Source organism: Takifugu flavidus, chromosome 10, assembly GCF_003711565.1.
Source record: "Takifugu flavidus isolate HTHZ2018 chromosome 10, ASM371156v2, whole genome shotgun sequence".
Taxonomy (NCBI): domain Eukaryota; kingdom Metazoa; phylum Chordata; class Actinopteri; order Tetraodontiformes; family Tetraodontidae; genus Takifugu; species Takifugu flavidus.
The window spans coordinates 7348011-7371058 of NC_079529.1; the positions used below are offsets into that span (position 1 = coordinate 7348011).

At 47.2% G+C, this 23048-nt stretch overlaps 1 protein-coding gene across 2 annotated transcripts in view; it reads left to right on the forward strand.

Annotated features, from left to right (window-relative positions):
- znf407 (zinc finger protein 407) overlaps positions 1-23048 on the forward strand; it is a 104842-nt gene that overhangs the window by 39090 nt on the left and 42704 nt on the right. For both annotated transcript variants that reach the window (XR_008952314.1, XM_057044922.1), the window contains exon 5: positions 8600-8674. Coding sequence is in view for 1 of the 2 variants with exons in the window: in XM_057044922.1 (XP_056900902.1) it covers positions 8600-8674 (75 nt within the window). In the remaining variant the exon portion in view is untranslated. The remainder of the gene's footprint in view (positions 1-8599; positions 8675-23048) is intronic.

The following is a 23048-nucleotide window of genomic DNA, read 5'->3' on the forward strand; positions in this document are numbered from 1 at the left end:
CAGCAGCCGTAATGTTTCCTATCCATAACTGTCGGCCCGCTAGAATGCCGCCTGGCAGAGGGGTGAGGGCCTTGTCTCTTCTCTCAGTGGGCCTCCTGTCCTCCCCCAACCCCCAATTCATCTCCCCCCTCTCCCTCCCTGCCTGCATCTTTCATTTCAATATTTCAATATTTATGCCTCATCTAAAAAGTTCAAAGTCACGGAGCAGCACCAACTTTCTCCAACCTACCTTCTAACTATGCACGACCCTGCCTAGTAGACAGCAGAGGAGCCACATCTGATGGCCCCTCACGGCAGCATTGGCAGAGGGAGATTAGATTAGATTAGTCTAATTTAAAATTTTCTTCAGATTAATTTGATTTTGTCGAAAAATGATTAGTTTCTTGAGAAAGCACACCCGGCCTAATTGGACATATTTAATATTCAGGATGAATCCGACGTGTCCATCTGACCGACACCATCGGCTAACATTAGGTTACAAGCCGTGTAGCACCTCTGGGACGATGCTAACTCCAACGAGTTCGCGCTGCCCACGTGTAAACCCACGTCACTAAAGTTCTCTGTCTGGCTCTGACCGTCTCATTAGGACATTTTGAGCCGGTTTTAATTAATAATATTGCCTGACAAGTCCGTCCTTTGCCGTAAAGATCTTTGACAGCTGCCGTCTGGTAACAGATTAGCCTAATTACAGCCTCTCTGAGTTTAGATCACAACGTCACGTACTCAGCCTGTCGCTCTAATAGCCATTACAGCCGCTACTCGCCTCTCCCCTACTGTTAATGTACAGTTGTAAAGAAAGGGGAAAAAAAGCCAAAAGGAAAAGGTCGCCCTCATTTACATGCAAGCCTTCGTTACAATATGCGAATATGCTAAGGACGGGAGCTGGTGCTGTGCATGTGTAGGTGATGAATGGCCGGCGTGCCGCAGAATGGGCCGAGATGGAACACCGTCACCCTCATCTGCATACCCGTGCCTTATTTACTTATTTATTTCTTTATTCCTACATTTACTTTGGAGTGCTCCCTTTCCGTCATGCGTGTCGCATCCACAGTGGACCTTTGCAGCCTTCAGCCTCCTCCCACAAGCACGCGCAGGCTTCAGCGAGATAAGGAGCATCTAACAACGCATCAGCGGGAGCTTTTATGGGATGATGAGAAGCGTGTTGCTAGTTTGTTTGCCACGACATACGTTTCGTTTTGGAGTCAAAGCACGAGTAAAGGTAGAAATTGGCTATTTATTAAGCAGCGTTTCAACCTGTGGAGCAGCAGAGAGCATCAGCAGTAGGAGGGAGGCCAGCTCCCGTTTGAGTGAAACCTAGCAGGGAGCGTTTTCTTTTTTTTTTCTGTCCCTTTTGCAATGGGAGGGTGCACTCGGCAGGGTGGAGGGCGAGGATCCTCAGAGAAACTCTACTCTTCACTCTTCTGCGTGGCTGGGGCGGCAGATGGTGCACGTCAAGACAACGGCAGCGATCGCCGAACAAAGACATCCTCTGTGTGTGCGCGCCCGCGTGCCAGAGCGCACTCTCAGAGAGGTGCAGGAGAGTGCTAGCTTTGAGTAGGAGGCAACGGCGTCTACATCATAAAACCGCTGAACGGTAAATTGTGTAAATTCTGCCTCAGTGTTGTGTTTAGTTTTCGCACAGTTGACACCTCGGCGCTCAGAAACTTCTGTGACACTTGCAGCTCAACTTTCCACACCTTCTCGTGCCAGCTTCGCCACCCTCCATTAGCGGTTATCGTTATTTGAGGCTAATAAACCATCTTTGGTCGAATCGCTGAATATTAGATTAGTATCACAGCGGTTTCTCCTGCTCCTGCGGAGTGTGACCTTAGCCGCCCTTCACACAGGCGCGAGGATAATGAGAGTGGTAGCTGGCCGACAGACAGGCCTGACACCCCAGCTACGCCCTTCACTCAGCTCGCTGAGGGAAAAACGTCAATACGGAGGCCTTATGTTTTATGGATTCTCTTCTTTTGCAAACCTATAGTGGGAGAAACGCAACTACTGGCTGTCATGTTTCCTCAACTCGTCTTAATGTGCGAGACGGACTGCTCACCAAAACAACGGTGGGAATTAAAGGCTCTTGTTGCTCTTTTTTTCACTCCTCTACATCTGAACCTTTGGCTCTGCACATTCTGACCACTCAGGGCTGAGTTCTGTGACCTGGAGATCCCTGATATACTGGAACTGAAAAGCTCTGGACGTATGTTCCATTTTCTAAATTATATTTTAGAACATCGGACACTTTGACTTTCATTCCGGGCGTGAGGTCTATTCACAAACATACTATCCAAATTAAACACTTCCTTATTTTTGTCTCTGCCTTGAACCATCCTCATCTTTTTGACTCTTAAAAAAAGGAAATACATTTAATTTGTTCTCAGAGGACAGTCGGAGTGTAATCAAACTGAATTAATCATCTTTGTTTTTTGAGGGAGGTGGGAGTCTCGGGGATACTGTTAGTTTTAATCCCCAGGAGTTCCGGGGGGATGGGGGGGGCTCACTGTTGTAAACTAACAGCCCGAGCGGAGCCCTGTTTAATCTGCCCAGTGGGGGCCGGAGAGAGAGGTCGAATGGGTGGGGTTTTGGCACAGTTCGGCGTCCCTGATGGGACGGAGGAGCGATGGCTGCAGTCTTTCCCCTCAATTACCTCCAGACTCCTGAACCGAGGACGCGGCCCAGCTGGTTTCTTTGTAAAATAAAGTCTGAGTTGATGCCAGTGGTCAGCCCAAAGAAATTAGCTACCTAAGATTAACTGCCTGATTGGAAATTAAGTGCCCAGCTTTCTTTTTTTCATCTTTAATACCTGAAGCAGACTTTTTTTTTGTTCCAGGCTAGCGATGAGCTTTATTTAACAGCGTTAATATCAACGTGCTCGTGCTGAAAGCAGCTTTATTTTGTTCCTAATTAGCCTTTTGCTTCCTGCTCCATACAGCGTGTTTTCTAGCTGCATTGGGCCATTTCGAAAGTGTTTCTGACCTGCCAAAAAGGCAATTCTGCCTGAAGTAAATGTTTAAACTGTAAATGTTTAACGCTAATGATATGTATTAATCACTAAAAATGAAAGCTATCAGCGGTGTGCTAATAAAACATTTCAGCTGCACTCTTGACCCCGAGTGAAGCGCTATATCGGCTTTAAACATTACCACATGGGTAATGGTCATGTTTCACTCTCTTGTAATATTAACTTAAATATCAGCTTTATGTTATGGGATATATAATTTGTTCAAGGCTAGATTTAGTGCCAAACAAGCTCTATTATATTAAAAGCATAAAGAAAAGAGGCCCTTTTTCTTGAGGTTTTACCTTGACACCCTTCACCTCTTCGCTTAACAGTCTTCTCCTCCACATACACACACCTGAGGAGACCTTATAAACATAAGGAAACCTGCATTACAAATTACCGCACATCACAGAAATTGTGCAGCAAGCTTTTTAAAATACCAGCGCTGCCAGCGAGGCGCTTTGTAATTTATCCCTTCACGGCTGTTAGCGGCGCGGCGCAACGCTTGATTTATTTGGTTTAAGAGAAGTTTTGTTTAGAGAGATAATGAGCAGGACTTCTCTTTAATGATTTAACACGGCGCAGTGGAAAGGAGAAGGGGGGAAGAAAGCACATATATTTTTCATATCTTTAACTGCACTGCAGAGAGGAAACGGAGGAATGAGAAACAGATACATTAGCAAGAGGAGCTAACAGTCTCTAACAACCCACACTTTTGATGCATTTTGTTTTCTTGTGCAGAATCAGACTTTTTGCCTCCCTCGTAACACAACTGCATTTCAGTATTTTATGTATTTCATTTAAAGGCTGTCTCAGGATGTGTGCTGTCCTTGTAGCATATCGCGGACAGCCCCCCCCCCCCCCCCCCCTTATTTTTTTAAACGTATAAAAATGATTAATTCCACCGCTGATTCCTTGTCCTTACTTTTTCCACGCGTCTCTTTTCATCTCTCCACCCGCCACAATATTATTCTTTCCTGTTCAGCATTTTCTACTCTTCTCTCCCCTCACTTAGAATTTAAATCCCAAATTAAAACAGTTAATTAGAAAATATAATGATGCTGAGTAGCATAATTTGCAAACAGGGCAATGACGCTCAGAGCTGGGGGCTCTGTAACACCCAAACTGCCATCAGCGCATAACGATGATGATATCAATAATAGATTACTTCATCAATCTCCGTTCGCTTGAAGATGGAAACGCGCTGTTGGGATGGGACTGAATTTTTAGTTTTCATTATTCTAATTCTTTCCTTTCCCTTCTCCCTCCCGTTCTGCTAGCATGAAAATGCCTGTTTCATCTCACATTAGGGTGTGCTCTGCATAAGTGCAGGTGGAACTTGCTCTCCCTCTAAATGATCCTTTAATGGAACGGTGTGCACTGGAGCTGGGAACTCTATGGGGCGCTGCCACCATCGATGAGAACTTTGCCTCAATCAATCCGTCAAGCCCCATCACCTGCCTCAGCAGATGATCCAAAAACCCCTTTGGAGAAGCAAAGTGGGCTTTTTATGTACCTCCTGGAAGACTAAAGGAGGTAGACACGCGTGCATGCGCCCAGAAGAGGAAGCCTCCTAAGTGAGAGGTGTCTGTTCCGTTGAGGGGCCTGATGTTGATGGTTGACAGCGACGCGCTCGGCCTCTCTTATTTTTATCAAGATCATCTCAGAATAGATCAAGTGCCTCCTTCGCTCTGGCGCTGGCATGAAAACAAAATCAATTCGCATTTATTTCTTTATTTTTTTGTCTGATATCTGTTACATTACGGGGTGATTCCACAAAACCCCTCCTGGTTCCGTCCATCCAGCAGGGCCCGGATCCCCCACGCTTCCCTCCGGGGCTCAGATTCACTCCTCACCCTGATTTTTTTCCTACCCTTTTATTTCCATTCTTTTCCTTCCCCGGCTGCCATTGAATCAGTCAGTTTGACCCTGTGTTTTGCCCCGTCTTTATTTTGTGACGCTTCCGTAGCGGCTGCAGCATCGGCACCATCCCTCCTGCCTCGCTCCCTCTTCCTGATGGCTGCCTGTCTGTCTCCCTGTCTGGAGAAGCAGCCGCTGCATCTGTCAATAAACGTCTTATCTTTCCACGTCTTGTTCCTGTCTGTTTATCTGTCTGTCTGACATGTCGGCAGCTGTCTCGGCGCTCCGGGGTTGCTGTCAGCCAAGTCTTGGTTTCTCTTCTTCTGTCAGTTCACCTGGCTGTCAGAGACTCTCAGATTAGACGTGTCAACTTACCTCCTGGTTTTCCTGTTCTCCGGAAGAGCGTTATAAAAGTCAACAAGCAGAAAATGTGCTGTTTTCTCTGTAGGGTAAATTAATTATGGCACCATCATGTGTTCTTTTGTATGTTTATATATAGAACACGTGCAAACGTGTCTCCTATCAATAGATTTGTGACTAATGAGCTGATGTCTTTCAATAAATAAGATGCCAGAAACACTAGTTGATAGTTTAATCCTGTTGTTTTTGCGAGATTATGATGGTGCAAAACCCCCCTGAAGGAAGCCAACTAAAGGGATGGTTGCAGAAGAGGGAGAAAAGTGGAAGGTGATTCGTGAGAGAGGCAAAAGATGGATGACGGGCGGCGATATCGACACGAGAAGCAGAAGATGGCAGCGGAGGGGGGGGGGGGGGCGGGGGGCGCCGAGACGGCAGCGGAGACGGAGGGAGGAGGGCGAAGAGGGGAGCTACCTGCTGCTGATGGCAGTCAGAGTCAGTGAGGGATGGAGGGCGATCCAGCTGTGACATTAAAGCAGCAGGTGGAGGCCATCATTAGTAGAGGCACGGCAGCCTGGATGAGCGCACACACGCTCATTTCTTCCAGGCCCAGTGGACCACCGGAGAGCGCATGTGTGCACTCCTCCTCAGAAGAGCTGAGGTGCGGTGTCAAACTTTTTAACTCGTCCCCCGCCTCCCTCCTGCGTGTCTGGCGGGGTCCTTTTTGTTCCACAGGCCTCTGCAGCACAGCGAGCTGTTACCCGCGTTTCTCTCCTAACGGGCCTTCGTTTACCTCCAACCAGAACTTTTATCAGCATTCAGCAGAATTGCTCTCCTCTGATGTTGCGTTCGTGTTCTGGGGCTTCTCAAGGTTAAGAGTACTTTCAAGCAAAAGTTTGTAATGTCTGACCCTGCTGTATCCCAGCATGCCTCGTGCACAGCTCTGGGGAACGGGCGTGCCGGTTTTGGTGGGTGCTGAGCCTCACCGCGTCTAAGCCGAGCGTTGCTCTGGGCCTTTTCTTAGATCTTTCTTCCCTTCTGAACCTGTAGACGGGCCTATCCAGGAACACCATCAGGCAAATGAAGTTGTTTGTATCAAATATTGACATGTTATCTCTTCATCATCAGGCGGAGGGAGGGAGGGGAGAGAGGAAGATTGTAACTGTGGGTAATTGAGCCGTGTCTCCCCTGCTTATCGGTAAAGCTCCGGCACGTCACGGACCTAACGAGCTGTGGCGCGCCGATTAGTTTGAAGGGAAAGTCGAACGCGAAACACCAGAGCCTCCCTCTTTCTCTTTCCTTTTTTCATATCTGCAATGGATATTATGAGCCTCCCTGGAGGGCAGAGGCACAGCCTTATTAGTTCAATTCATGGGGGGAAGAGAATTGATATGGATGAATGGCATATTAAAGTATCCCTTTGTTACAATAACCATCAAGGCTGATGGTTCGGGCTGATGATGCAGCCCAAGGCAGCAGGACGACAAGCTGAGGCCTTGACCTGGATAGCAAAGGATGCACACACACCAAGGGCAGGGGGCTGATTACACACCGTCTTAAACAAATGGATTTGCCCCTGTAACATTTAGATATGGGACGTTCTGTGCGTCGGTATGTGTGCATACGTTGGAGAGATTAGATCCTCGCCCGTGCACGTGTGCGCGCGCGTGCCTTTTATCTCGGCGTGATCGGCCAGTTTTGGCCGTGCTGGAACCTCAAAGTGCGAATAGCTGATTGCGGACGTGCTGTCATCACCATTTGTGTGCATAATGGTTGTTCACATTTCTCCATTTCACGGCTATTTGTGGCTGCTGCCGCGCACGCGTCCAAATTGCAAAAACAAAAGCGCGCGTGCGTGCACGCGCATCCTGTGCCAGGTGTTTCCGCAGGGCATTACCCATCTTGCACCCCTGCCACTCTGAGAATAACCCAGTGAAAACGGACGAGATGAGAATCTCACAACATGCCATTTTGATTTGTACCCCTCGCTATCAAAGAATGCTAATTAAAATCATATTTTGCATATGTCTTGTCTTTCATGCGCATATGCAAATTGCCTCTGTTGCCTTTCAGCACTCTGTAATTAGGTTTATGAAGGACAGCTGTAATACATAATTAACAGGAATGTTTGCAAGCTCTTTTTCTCCACACGTCTAAACACTGCGACTTAAACAGGCGCGTGTGAAGTGCTCCAAAGCCACCCTACATTTGACTAAAATAAATTATTTCTCTTTCACTTAATTATGCCATTTATTTATAGATGATGCCATCCGTCCGCTGCTTTCAGGGGGCAGGATTTCGATCTTGCCAGAGTGGCGTGGCGGCGCCAGCTCGTCTAGTTTAAGGCGGCGTCGTGATGGATGGAGTTTGGGATGATTGAGAAAATGTGAATTGATAATAGCGAGGCAAAGCTGTGGAGCACGTTTGAATATTTATACGGTGGTCTTAGTCAGCCTCGGCCCCGGGGGCCTCGGTGACAGACGGGACTCTGGGGGCCGTGATGGAGGATGGAGGACATGTAGTATGTGCTTGTGTGTGCGCATCCAGATGGCTGACAAAGTGATATAAATGGTGAAATAACAATGCTTTCACTTAATGAAAGACCCACTCTTTAAGCCAGGGTGGAATGTGCCAACAGAAAGCTGGAGAGCAAACAAAATAATAACGTCCGCAAAAAAGGAAAGAAGCGGAGACACGACCGACCGCACGAGCGTTGGTTCGCGTCCCTCAGTCCCCTTTCATGTAGCTCCATCCTCGACTCTCAGATGTGGTCATTGTCTCTGAGATGCACAATAATGGGAAGTGATGGGTGCTAAATGAAAAGGCCAGGGGATGAAACCACTGGTGAAGCCGCCTGGATGTCAGACTAGTTAGTTCTGTCATCCCTTCATTATGTTTTCACATGCTGTTTAGGAGACGCGGTAAACCCGCAGCCCGGGACACGATCGGGACGCCGTGGTCGCCTCGGAGTCACAGCAGCCTGATGCACTTTGAGCGTGCCTGCAACGGCGCGTGTGTCTCGCATTCATGATGATATTTTTAATCCGGTATTCTCCTATAAATTCTAGGTTTCTCATTTTACCGCTAAAAGTTTTTGCTGCCCTTTAGTTGCAAAGTTTCCTTATGAATTGGTCTGTTTTCACAGAAACCCTTTGAACTGTGGGCATAAATTCTGAAAGGGTAGGACCTTAGGTGTAAAAAGAAAAAAAACACACCTAAAAGGCATGAATAAACCAAACTCGCTCTCCCTCACCTTCATCCTGTAGCATTTAAGGGCACGGCTACTTAAAATAAACCCAATGCTAATAAAACTTGCAGCTCTCGTGGCGGTCTGACATCACTCTCTGATTAACCCGGATCCTTTTGTCTGTTTCATAGATGGGCGTTTGTGATGAAGAAGCACCTCAGCACCCACCTGCTGGGAAAACACGGGATTGGACAGCGCAAGGAGAGGTAAGTCGTGAGTTTTTATGTGCTATCTGGGCTGAATTCAAGCGCATTTTTGAAAAGCACAATTAGAACAAGTCTCCTGTCGTGGACAAATAGAGCAATTAATTTCCAGATTTCATAGAAGGACTTGGACAACCCCCGCGGAGGCCTGCAAGCCTTTCAGCAAAAAAAAACCTCCTCGCTAATTACTGTAAATTTAAGTGAGTTAAATATAACTCGCTATCCCTCCGTTCCCTAATGAGTTAAATGGCTTTCACTCACTCCATCTGTCTGTCTCGTGCTCACGTCTCTTTTGTCTGTCAAACTTTATCTGGCTCCCTCCCTCATCTTACTTTTGGCTCTCCCTCTCGAATTAAGGATGAATGATGTTTCTTTTACCATTTTTTTTTGTCAGCGTATGGGAGTGTGTGTTTTCTGTGTATGTGTAATGTCTCCCGCTTGGCCCTGTCTATCAGAGGCAGAGCCCTGCTGTCAGAGAGTGTGTGTGTGTGTGTGTGTGTGTGTGTGTGTGTGTGTGTGTGAGAAACAGAAAGATGAGGAGATGAAGTTGTGAAGCCCCCTCTGCCTCTACCCTGACAAGCCAAAACGAGACGTTAAACACCTCTCAATCTGTCAACCGAGCTGCTAAAATAGAAACAGACCCGCTTTTTCATTACTACACAACCAAATTGATACTTTTGACAACGCGCCGTATTAGATATGACAAGTGGCTTCAGAGATGGAAGCAGGCAGCCCGAGCTGACGACTCTCCATCAGTCAGACGTCATGGGCTAAATTCTGACTGTCAGCTGTTCATCTGGGTTAGATGGAAACGAATCCTCGTATCCTCAACTGCATCAGGTTTCTGTTTGGCCTCCATTGGAGACAGCGACCTGACAGCGACCTGCCCGGCCCATTCGTGACCTGTCAGTTTAGCCAACAGAGTTTCATGATTGGTGATACATTTTTGATGTCCTCTCCCGAGGCCAACACCCAGCGGTAGCTCTAATCTAAACATAGGCTAGATGTCCTATACTTCTGGAATATAGAAGCTGCTTTTTGTAGCAGAAAACAGTTGGAAAAAGAAATGGCGATCAAGGCCGCAGCAGGATTAAACCCAAAGAATGTGTTATTTACTACTGAAGCCCATTTGGAATGAAATTCTTACATGTTCTGAATATAAACTCAAAATCCTCCCATTTGTCATATCATCATTACACCTTTGTTCTGTCTCATGATGAGTTTTTTCTTTTCCTTTAAATGATGAGCAGCTAGCATCCATCTGTCAGAGAAGCCAATCACAGACCGAGATCAAACCCAACTCTTTCTGCTTTTATTGCCTGTCACGTGTTCCTCCCTGTTACTTTAGCACCTTTACTCCTCTCCAAAGTCTTCTGAAGGCGTTGATATAAATCTGAAATGCAAAGGGGGGGTTCGGCAAAGCTGACGACAAAATTAACTCCCTTTTTTCCCATTTTTTTAAATGAATTGAACACTTGGCAAAACATTCCTGTGTTTTACTGCTTCTCAAAGATCTTTTAAGCCAAGTAGGTTTGTAATAGAACTCCAAGGTGACACCATGGGCAGAGTCACTCGTGCACAGTCATACCGGCCCCAGATGAGTGTGTGTTGTGGACAGAAGGAACTGTCGTGCACAGGAAGCACATTGTCGTTGTCGGTTTCTCTGCAAAAAATTCAAGATGCCGTTTGAATGAAGTAAGCGGACTACGCTTGCCTACTGCAGTCTTTGCACACGCGTGCACGCTGGCGCACGCACGGATGCGTGGAGGAAGGACGGCCACAAGGTTTGTTCTATTTAAACCTGTAAAACACGGCGTCATCATTTTTCTGACAGTCCTGCAGACAGAATTTATCTCATCATTAATTAACCATCATATTTCCAACACAGTGCAGCTTAATTAGCACAAGGTCATTGGGGAAGGCTTATTAAGTGGAACAAATTTGGGAAAGTGTAAGAAAGGAGGCAGAGGACAGAGGAGATGGAGGAGGAAGAAAGAAGAGAGGGGGAGATGACAAAGAGATAGACAGATAAAAGAAAAGAAAGAGCCGGTGTATGTGTGTGTGTGTGTGTGTGTGTGTGTGTGTGTGATGTGAAAACGCTGGCTCAAAGATTGATAACTGCATCGTTTCAAAGCCCAAAACTGGCGACCAGGATGGAAGAAAGGATGAAGAGAGACAGGAAAGCGATGAGGAAGAGTGTACATGTGTGTTGGGGTGGGTGGGTCTGAAGCTGCAACTGGGGACCGGGGGTGGGGGGGTTCAGCAGTAGGGGTTGTCAGGGGGAGCCAATTGCAAACATATGTTGGCTGGCAGCGAGTGGAGAGATGGATTGCAGTGGGACACTGTCAGAGAGGCAGTTTTATCACCATCTCTGCGGCCCTGTTCACCTGGTATTTTTAGAACACTGGGGAGATCTGTTAGTCAAAGGAGGGGGAGGTGGAACCGGGGGGGTGGAAGAGACCCGAGTAGCCGTCGGTAATGCCAGGCTTCACTTTTGCCAAATCTATCTGGGGGCCTCAAACAGGTGATTGTCTGTGAGGAGAGTCGAGTCCCAGTAGTTTATGGTTTCAGAAGGCTGATGGTTGTGCTGACTCGGGACCAGTTTTCTATTTGGTTCAGCCGTCCAAAACTTGATCCAAATGGGGAGGGGGGCCCGTTTGCTTTTTTCTAAGTGGAATGAATCAATGAGCAGCATTGGCTTAGCACTCAGCAGCAAATCCCTTAAAGAATAACACATTTGAAAACAAAATCATCGGCTATTTAGCTAAAAAACAAGGGGTTGGATAGTGAGTCTGTGCACACTGCACCAGTCACAGGAGATGAAGCGCCTCCTTTTAGATTCAGATGTGCAAATTTTCACGTCACATGGAGTTTACATCCAGCTTACCATGCACATATTCATGATTGGAGGAAAAAGACAGACAAATAAAGGAGGTTTAGCACAAACAATCAGTTTATGTAAGTTCATTTTATACATGGAGGAAATCAGACATGTTTCATCTGTGTTTTGATGTCACTGAGCACTGGGACGGTGTGGTAGGCAGTGATAGTCAGACTCTAAATGAGACTAATTCAGCCACGTATGCAGTTTTAAACCCAGTGGGTTCCATAAAGAATGAAAGTGTGAGGGAGCGATGGGTGAGACAACAGAGTCCAACAGTGTGACAGGTTGTGTGTGGGTGAGAGAGCGCGAGAGAGAGAGAGCTGAACTATTATAAACTGACACAACTGGGTCTTCTCCTCAGTCACACCACCACTCCTCACTGCAGGCACTCTGCGAAGATGAGGGCTTTTTGTCCTTTTGTTTGCCCAGCAGCGCACACTTTTACGTAGAAGGGTATATATAGTCTGAGGGGTGGGGTGACAGCCGTGTGTGTTTTCCTCTAAAGGTTACTCTTTGCTGAATCTCCTAATAAAAAAACAAACATGCAATTTCCTGTATTTAATGGACGAATAAGTGGGAATCAACCTGTGGAAAACAGTTGCATAGTCTCCAGAATCCATACGGATGTTCCCAGGATCAGTAAGGAAGCTTTTTGTGCCATTGCTCGAAACATATTACAACCATTAATCATTTCCTGTATATTATTCCACTAATTGCAACGCGTAACTAAAGGCAAACCTCTTGGCTGTGATGTTATTGCGCAGACATAACAACCATTTTCACCTGGTTAGATTTTTATTTCACTTCTTTACACTTGAGTGGGAGGGGCTTGAGAGCATGATTGACAGCAATGACCTCGCTGTAATTTCTTGTAATGAGTTCTTTGAAAGCAGGGCTCCAAAAGACAACCGTCCCGTCTGGCATACCTGTTTTCATAGGTAATTGTTAAAACACGTGCCATTTTTCTTGCTTGTAATAATAAACTCTTCCTGCTAATACACTCTTCACTCTTGAAAGCAGAGTGCTGACAAGCCAGAAGAAAGATATATTTGTTTAAGTCAAGCGGGTGGTGGAGGAGCGAAAAAAAGCACGATACAAGCAGCTTTAGCGAGCGTTTTCAGTCTTTTGGAGATGCCTAATTGCTAAAGCCTGCACACAATTGTGCAGCGCAGTTGCTCTGTAGGATTAGTTGAAGTCTCAGCCAAGCTAAATACATCAGAATGAAACAAAACAGGTGAAAAGGCACCATCACAGATCCAGAAATAGCGAGCACGATGCTTAAAGAGGAGGCGTGATGACTCACAGAATGCAGACAAGCGTCCCTTATTGTGAGGCTGCAGAGGAGAATGTTTGTTTTCTTAAATCAAGCTTCCACTTCTGTCAGAAATACATGAGTGTTTTGGGAGCATCGGTTTTGGGTGCGTTGTGGTCGTGCACATCAAATCAGACCTGATGTCACACGTTGATTTGGTGAATGCGTTCACACGCCTCACATCGCCACGGTCGGACACGTCGCCGTGCTGGGGGCTGAGCGTGGCTGAGCAGTCATCTGGCTCCGCAGCGCTGGACGCTGGGCTCGCCGCCGCTTCCCAGCACGCTGCACGCTGCGGCCATATTGCCCCGGAACAGAGGAGCGGGACTGTCCGCGCTTGGCGGGTGGAGCAGGGGCGGAAGAGCCCTGCCTGGAGCCAGCGTGATGGCAATATGGAGCACATGGAGCAGGCAGGGGTCAAGTCACAGACAAACCACGAGTGTGTGTGTGTGTGTGTGGGGGGGGGGGGGGGGGGAAGAGAGAGAGAGAAAAGCAAGCAGTTGATATAGGGAGATGGGAGAGATAAAGACAACCCCTAATTCATTAGAATAAATCCTTTCCCTTAATTATTGATAATGAATCTGCTCTTTAATCTTTCTCTTTCTTCCTCCCCTTATCTGCCTATGTCAGCACTTTGTCTCTGGTTTGGTGTTGGGTGGTATGAGGCCTAGTTTTCAGCCACCCAAGGGCAGCAGTCAATAACATCCCACTCTGCTGCGGCGGCGAGGAGCGATGCGTTGAGCAGCGCAGAAAAAGCAGTTGGAAAATATTCCCTGCGTGAGGTGCACTCTTCTTTTCACCTCACATCAAAGAGCAAAATCAAAGCGTTGCTTGATTACATTGTAAAGGCTGAATTAATGTCGAGTGAAGCCACGGCAACGGCAAAAGTAAGCGTTTGCTTGTTAAAAGCGGGATATAGCAGTGATCAATGCCGCACAGCAGCAATAACAACAGGCCAATTTGTGTTGGCGCTCTTCACCTCCCAGCGGTCCGTGCGCTGTCCTGGTGGGGTTCTGCTAATGTCTCAGCTTGCTCACGTTTGTATTTCCCGAATGCTTATTTGAGCAGGAGCCGGCGGACATCGGCCCCTGTTTACCCTGCTCAATATTTCATGGCGAATGAACACTCGCCGAATGAGGGATCGCGTTAATATTGCTGTTAAAATTAAGCGATAATTAAAATTTGTTAGTTTAAAAGCCATCGCAGTCTATAAAAGTTTGATTACTGGAAAATTAGCTGCATTAAGTTTTTATGGGTTGGCCCGTGCTATCACTTGGGAGCAATTTTTATGTACTTGTCATGGGCATATGGTGCAGCATTGTGAGTGTGTTTGTGTTTGGGGGAAGGGGGGGGGGGGTGGTGTGTGTTGTAAGGGTAAGCATGTTGGTTCGTGGAAAAGCTGACGTGCGTTAAGGCTTAACACCCTTGTGGTCGAACCCGTATTCAGTTAAAGTGCTTTGGCAACGGTGACAGAAAATTGGCGCTTGCGTCTAGAGTCTAGAGTTCAGAGGTCACGCGTAAGCTGACCCAATCTGTGGCCGCTCCACGGTCCTGCCTCTTGATACTGGGTGTAGCAGGGACCTCTTCTCGCTAATGATAGCGGTAGTTGCCATTTAATAGCTCATCCCATCATTGGAAGCCAGTCGGTGTGTGAGAGCACCACGACCTTGACCCGTGCAATAAGGCTTTGTCTTCTAGCAGCAAAGCGCCGGCGGTCCCCCCGTCTGCTGAAGTTATTCTCTCCCCGGCGATGATGTCACCCACCCAGAGAGACCCAACTGGCATTACTCAGTTGGAAAAGAAGGAGAAATGCTAACAGTTCACCTCCGTATTCATTTCACATCCCATGGCACCAACCCAGGCAGCTACACGGCGACACAATTGTGCGGCAAACTGTTGACAGTGGTTGGACATTATGCACAGTGGGACTGTGGAAAAAACTGGGCTGTTGCCAGCCTGTTTTTCTTTTCTATTGAAACATCAGACTGTCATGGCAGAAATGGATGTTGCCAGGCATCACTAATGAGCCAATTAATCAATGAATTAGCTCAGCAGCGATTAAATTAATGCGGGCTGGACGGGCAAGCAGCAGTCGTGGATATATCCTGGGGAAGGTGATTAACACACAGAACAGGCAGCAATCAACAAGACTACTATTAAGTTGGACAATTCTTCCTGAACTTTTCCTCTTTTGCGCTAAATATGGAGCCGTTTTAATTCATTTTATTTTATGCGGAGTCAAGGAACATTATTATCTTTTCCCGCGTGGCTGCTCTGCATCGCCAACACGCTGTGAAGCTTGAGAGGTTGAGGACTTTATTTTCTTCAGCAATAACTTCTGCCAGTCATTAAGGACCGTCTCCTGAAACAAATAGCACACAGGGGCAATAACTTTGCACTCTAACACCACAGTTTTGCTCCATATGTAAGGAGAATGATAGCGTCGCCTTGGCCCACTCACCTAGCAAGTTAAATATTAAAATAAGCATTACCCAGACAAAACACCTCTGCTGAGATCGAGCGCATGAGCGAAGAGGTTACTTATTCTTTATTCCTGTACTCGACCAGTGGTGTATGAATCATTCATCGGGATTTTTGGGAGTTTGGAAACTTGACTGCTGAGATAGAGGTTTATGTATTAAGGTTTCGGGCCGCGCTGTCCTAAAAGATGTCCGGCCTCCTCGGTGGAGAGTCCACTTAGTGGCTGCGTGTGCTGTGTGTAGTTCATGTGTGTGTAGTTCATGTGTATAGTTCATCTGTGTTTAGTTCATGTGTGTAGTTCATGTGTATAGTTCATGTGTGTGTAGTTCATGTGTGTGTAGTTCATGTGTGTAGTTCATGTGTGTAGTTCATGTGTGTGTAGTTCATGTGTATAGTTTATCTGTGTTTAGTTCATGTGTGTGTAGTTCATGATGACGTCTGCCAGTTTTAGCCAGTGTGGTGTGTCCGTCCATCTCCGCTGCCCATTATCACCGTATGTCAGGGTCCATGCATCCTCAAAGTGGTGGGTGGGGGTGGGGGTGGGCGGCCGGTGAATGCTGGGGAGGCTCCCTTGATTATGTGACATCCTCCGGAAGACCTCTGGAGTTGTTTCCTCCATTACTTAGAGAGCGAGAGAGAAAAAAGAGGCCTTTTCACTATTGAGACTGTCACTCTCAATTTGGACTAATGGTAAGCATGCACAAGGCCTCCTGGATATTTCCCCCCACTTGCACTCAGTCTCCCCCCACCGCCATCACCATCACCATCACCACGCTGCCTGCCCTCCCCTCCCCTCCCCTCCCCTCCCCCCGCAGCAGCACATCGCCGCGGTGACAGTTTGATTAGATCATCAATCGTGGCCGTTAACAGCGGTTTTCCTGAGCACCTGGACCGGCAGGTCACAGCTGGCTCTGAGCTACCGCTGTCCTCCTGACCCAGAGCTGTGTACGACCCAGTCCACGTGCGCGTACACACAATTACACGTGCAGTCCCATCGCTTCGGTGGCCCGTCCCTGCCGGTTGTGCAGAATTAATTAAACAGGTGCTCCCGCTTCTGTGCTACAGCAAAGTCCCATTTTTGTCTCTGGGTTCATTTTGTTATTTTTTTTACCAAATATTTTGTTATTTTTTCCGTTCTGTGTTCCCTCTTCTTCAGGATGCGTCTGAAGGCCTTTAGACCCACCTTGTTATTCTCTTTCCAACACAGGACGCTGCTGATGAATGTTTTGTTCCTCCTATTGTATGTGACAAGCCATTTTCTAGATCGTGAAGCCAATGACAAGCGGAAGCACGGCGGTTTGTGCACGTAACATGACTGCTAAATGACATGAAACAGGCAGCAGTTGTGTATCTATATCTGCGCCCTTTTCTATCGGCTCCTCTGCGCTCTGCAGATAGTCGTGTGTAGCACTTATGGCTCTTCATCTGTTACGCCACACACACGCTTTTTATGGCGGATTTGAGACAGTGCACAAACACACACGCGCACGCACGTACCGGTAAATTCAGCCGCGTCCACGCTTTGTCTTCGGCGGCTGTATCCTTCTGGTAAAGCAGTTAAATTTATGTGCTAACAATAATGGGACAAAGTGTGTGTCTCATTGTGATTCCTCAGGTATTCCATGATTAAATAAATGTCCCTGGTCTTTTCATAAAGCTTGTTTATGGCAGCGTGGCACCATATGCTGCATCCACCCAAACCACCCACCCACCTACCCATTTCTCTCTCTCCCTCTTCAGTTCCCCCTCTTTCTCTTTGTCTCTCTCCCGCCGTCTCTCTCCCCGCTCCTCTACGACCAGACGCGGTCTTTAAAGTGTGGCGGAGCACCTAAAGTTGGGGATTATCGTGTGGAGGCCATTACAGAGTGATGATGATTTCTATCTGCACCGTTCAGGTTCTACTTAGTAAATTGCGTGTTCCGTAATGGCGCCACAATAAGAATGATTCTGTGTTATCCGTGGCTGCGCCGCCGCTTCCTTTCTCCTGCTAAGTAGATGTTTAGGTGTGACTTATTTGCTGTATTCTGTGGAGCGTTTAAGTGTCTTCCTGCTCTGGTTTTACCCTTAAAGGGAGTGAGACTTTAAGATATTTACTTGAAACATCTGGGCTCTAAAGTGCAGCTATCAACCAGCTGAAAAAGCAGAATCGCCCACGTACGAAAACACGTCTTTGTCTCGCTAATGTGAGGAACGACGCTGCGTTCCTCCGCGGCTGGACACGTTGACTGGGCGAATATAGCGGGATAACTGCAGGAGTTGAAACTGGTAATTAATTCTCTAAAGCAGTGTCCTCCTGTCTTTGTTTGTGTGTGTGAGAGAGAGGACATAGAGGAACAAAAAAAAAAAATACATGGACGGTTCCTGCAAAGCAAGTTAGAAAAGCAATTAACTTCTCCAGCCAGGACACGGCGGTTCACACACGATAGTTCATTATATTATCTTGTTTGCTTGTTTCCTGGATTTGTATCTTGGTCGAGGGCCAGAGACGTCCAGACTTTATGTGCTCCAGACTTTTGTTGTTATTATTAATAGCCGTTTTGCGCTGACCCCCCAATGCTAATATGCTCAACAATGGCCCAAATTACCTGAGTGATGAGGACAGAGGAGGCGGTCCTGTCCCCCCTGTCCAGCCCATGCTACAGAATAGCTGGTACTCACCCCCCCCCCCACCACCACCACCACCGCTACCACCCAATGACCAAGATTAATGAAACCTCCGCCGTTTTTAATTAGCATGGCTGCAGTCATCAATTACATCTGCCCCACCCCAAATACAAATATTGTTATATTTGGAGGGGTGGGGGGTTCTTGATTTATTTCGTTGTGGTGGTCCAAGGAATGAGATGAATGGCCTCTCATCATGGTCATTTGCAGGGGATCGGGAGGAGGGTACAGGAGAGGGGAGGACATGGACAGGGCCAGCTCTGGAGAGCCGGGTCTACAGGGAAACACCAGTCTGGGTCTCAGCGGGCCAGAGCAGGGTTCTGAGTCCAGCTGTCAGGAACCTTAATTAGACTCCTGTAGAACCAAAGCTACACGGATATCAGTTTTCCTCCAACCGTAATGGCGAAACACGGGGCGTTCGACACCAGCCATCGCCCTTGAACACCCACTAAAATATACACAATGTGTCATGAAACTCTCGGCTCACTAAATTCTCATCTAAGGGCCCAAATTGATGATTTTTTTAACCTCAGAGTCTGTTTTTCATGGTTTCTTGAAAGTGTTTTAGAGCGTAATAGGAGAAAGAGGCCTGGTTTGTAAATACAGGCGAACTGTCGGACTCGTATCCTCAAGATAACACTTTTCTACCAAAAAAGGTGAGAGAAAAGTCTGAAATTAGTTATTTTTTGCTAAAACTGGGCCATTATTCAGTATAACCTCATAAGTATAATACGGCATTCTTCGCTTCAAACAGCATGGAGACAACCGTGTTAATATCGCTTTGAAATGCGGCGCATTTCTCCATCTAAGATATGCAAATGAGCTGGAATTTTTGGCACAGTGGAGAAAACTCATGACGGCTGTAATGGCTGGTCATCCATTGAGTACTTTTTTTCCCTCCTGGATTACGAGCGCTGCCTCTTTGCTGTCAACAGAAGCCTTTTCACACATCCCCCAGCTCCTTCCACTCTTCTTATTTGTTGTTCTTGTGCCGACAAATTTGCATGATGCTTCTGTTAAGTTCTGTTGCCGAGTCGTCCTTTTGAAGCGCTCACGCCGCACTCGAACGTTTCGCCAAATCCCAGAACGGCGCCTCTTGATAGTTCCAGAAACACGGGAAATTAGCACGCTAAACATAAGGCCAACATTTTATTCTTGTCAGATTTGACGTGAGCGAGCATTGTGGCAGCTCGTGCACTGTGCGAGGGCGCTTAATCCACAAAGCTAGCTGTTGAAAATGAGACAGCATTAGCAAAATACTGAGCTACGACTTAATGCATTTGTCCTTGTGAGGAGGAGGAGTGGAACCAGTGCCAGATCCTCGCCTTTGTGCTGCTCTGCATCTCAGTTTAGTGTCAGACTGGACTGCAGCTCCTTCTGATACCACACAGCATGTAAAGTTGGAGGCAAGCTGCAAACTCTCTCGCCCGCTCCCATCTCCCTGCTGAGCTTCGCTTAAAGGAAGTGTTTACATTTTTCACACGAGTGGTCTCGTTTGAGTTTAATTATGAGGACAAATAAATTCTGCACCTCAACTTAAAATGAAACAGAAGCAAAAATATCAAATGTGCTCGTGAGGCGCAGCTCCTGCCTCCACTTCCTTACAAGGATTTGTCCTGATAATAACACACAGACTGGAAGATGTGCAGATCATTTCTATGCTATACTGCAACAGTGAGCTAACGGTGCACACGCACACACACACACACACACACACGAACACATACCACAGATTTTATATCGTTACTGCCGTGGCTATTGCCTGCCCACTGACTCCAGAGAGATGGGTGGGAAACATCTTGAATATTTTATGAAGCTCTGGAACCCCACCTCTGTCTTCCCCACCCAGCGATCTACTGGACACACACACACACACACACACACACACACACACAACACACACACACACACATGGAAAGAGAGAGGGAAGAAACAGAAAATAATGTTTTAAATGCAATCATTGTCAGGCCCAAACAATGTCATTTATCAAGGGAGCATTTGGGACTGTATAATAAGTTTCACATTATTAATACAATTTTTCATCCTCTGTCAAGCCTATCTGATTTATGGCACACATGTGATCTAAGGTGATCATTGAATTACAATTTCAGTAATAAGAGGAAGAGAGTGGACCAGGTCTTTTACTTCTGCCCAATGGAGCACGCCGTCTCACACACCCACACGGACACGCGCACATGCACGGGATTCTGGATAAACACCCTCCAGTTGGAGTAAATAGCAATTACACACACACACACACATGCTAAAATCTTCCCTGGTCTGTCTGAGCTGGAACTTTAGGCGGCCGCGCTGCCCAGCAAATGTGCTAAATATCTGCGCGCTACACTTGTAAACCAGTTTCCTAATTTCACTGAGAAAAGCAGGAGATGGGAGAAAAACAAATGAACCCAGGGCCCCCGTTAATTAGATAAGGGACAAAGCTCATTATTCTAAAATGATATTGGGGCCCAGAGAGTAAATATGAGTGGCCTGTTAGAGGCTCGGTAATGGGACGGAGATGCACGTCGTTAAAGGGCCGGATGATTTACAGCCAGAGCCGCTCTGATGTATAGACTGTACCTTTTATTAAGTGGCTGTTGTTACAGCCCCCGACTCAGTCATTTCCCTCAGCGTGTAATCAAAATCCATATCCAGACACCCCACCGCTCCGAACACGGATTACTCCAGATGGGAAACAAATTACAAGAACGGCGGCATTCCCTACTCGCAGCAGCCGTCTCGGCTCACATCCAGCAGTGGTGTTCAGAGATGTTCGAGATTTTCAAAAAAGCTAAAAGAAAAGACAACAAATAAACAAATGACGGTATGAAATAATTTTGAGGTAATTAAATAACAGTCACACCCCAATCACGCATCCAGCTCGCACTTTTAGCAATCTGGCTCCACTTGATGGGATTAGCCTGTTGTTGAGGGCCCCGTGATCGGCATCATACATCATCCTGTTTGATTTCTCTTTAGAGTGAATTTAGGGGAGCGGCTAATTGGATTGGGGGAGTCTAGCCCCAGTTAAAGATGGTAAACAGCAGCGCAGACTTGTCCCCCCTGCGTTCTCAGCCCCACGGGCTCCGAAAGAAAACACCACCCCTCCTCGGAACCGCCGCAATTTATGACACATTTTCTCTGTATTCTTAAAAGATAATTAGGTTTATCACCCATTTTCCCCCTCCCTCCTCTGCCAAATCTCTTCCCTTCTCTTTTGTGTACCTGAGAGCGCACGGCTACAACATGAAAACATAAATATTTCTGCAGCACAGCGGCGCTGGCAGGTGAGCCTAATGAAATTCTAGGAGTGTAATTTGATTTACGAGGTGCTAATGCGGCCTGATATTAGAGAGAAAAAGCACTGATATGGCCGCCTTGTGCTGTATTTAAGGCCTATCAGGAGCCTGATAAAGAGCATCCTGTCCTCAGCACCACTGCTGAGTTATTGTTGCTGATATTCATATTGATAGTAATTTTTCCCGACGCAATTTAGAGCCGGTCATATATAAATACGGAGATAATCGTTAATTTTCTCGCCGGCTCAAATTTCCGCGCTTTTAATTTAGGAATTGCAGGAGACGGTTTGGCCTGCGGATGGATATCGGGGTGTGTCCGAAGGAGAGGCCACGCGGGGTCGCACGCTCGAGTGTGTGTTCGCCGCTTTTTCTTCAAGATGTTTTTATTTATCTTGAATAACCTTTGGAATGAAGTGAACCTGGAATCAGACGTGTGTGTGGGTCCGGATATCGGCATCCAAGTGTTTGTGCCCGCACCTCTCAAAGTGTGTTTGGGACTGTTGAGCTATGGCCCATAATAAAAGCAGGCAATAACGGGGCCATCACAGAGGGACCTGGCCTCTGTGCCCGGCTGCTCCCCCTCCTCCCAGCCACCTCCCCCTCCCCGTGGCCTCCCTCCACCCCCCTAAGTTATGAGCTGAATAACAAGGCAACAATATTAAGATAACATTTCCTGATTGTTTGTCAGGCAGGAGGCTTCTTCACCCCGCTTTCATCACGTCCACCGTCTTCATTAAATTGACAATTTGTATTTGCCCTACAGCAGGATAAACAGGAGCTTATCTGATGGGCCTGCTCTTTTATTATTTATTTCATTATCTTCTTCTTCTTTGCTTCTCCTCCCCCTCTTTCTCCCGGGATTCAAGGTAAACATAAATCATCAGCATCTCTGTTGTGTGCTCTTGTTTATGTTACAGTCGTATGTGGCGGCGGCGGCGGCGGCCGTCTCAGAGGAGGCACATGTACCCTCCTCTGCACACACATGTGGCCTCTTCCTGGAGGTTTTAGTTGTTCTTCTGTGTGATGTGCCCGGGCTCTCCTGCGGGCCTCGCCGTGATAGAGCTCGATGGATGTTTCGCTTCAAAATGCCCCGCTGCTGGGATCTGCTCCTCTGAGATGCCGCTCCTCTCGCCGCGGCAGAGTCCGCTTCCGCGTTCCGCCTTCGGGAAACCGATCGGAGCGCCTGCGGGCTGCATCGACTGCGGCGCTCTTTAAATAGTTTCTCCTAAAGTGGGTGAGTGATGATGTTGCCCGCATCGATATCTTCACCCGGGCAGCGGCCTGTCGTCAGCTGACATTGTGCCGGCAAACGAAAAATAACGAAGCCAGTGTCCTTACTTAGGAAGCGCTTGTCCCAGAAATTGAATCTTTTCACAATTTTTTACCCAGAACCCCTGCTGCCCCCCCACCCCCCCTTCTAATCAGGTTTCAATTGACTGCCACTAAAGGAAGAGCCTCTCCTCAGACACATGTATAGGTCCGAACCCAGTCAGCAGCCATTTAGGGCTTACTCAGTCTTCCTCCCAATATGTTGGAGAGCTCAAGGCCAAATGATTTAATCTTCATTCAGCTAATTTAGTCTGGATTTAAGCTGCCGGGTTGTCGAAGTGCAGAGTGATGGAGTCTGAAAACAGGATGAGAACGAAAGAGAGAGGGAGGGGGCAATCGGAAGGATTGAGGGAGGGAAACAAAGAGCAAAGAGAGATGGAGCGATAGAGAGAGAAAGGCAACGGCGAG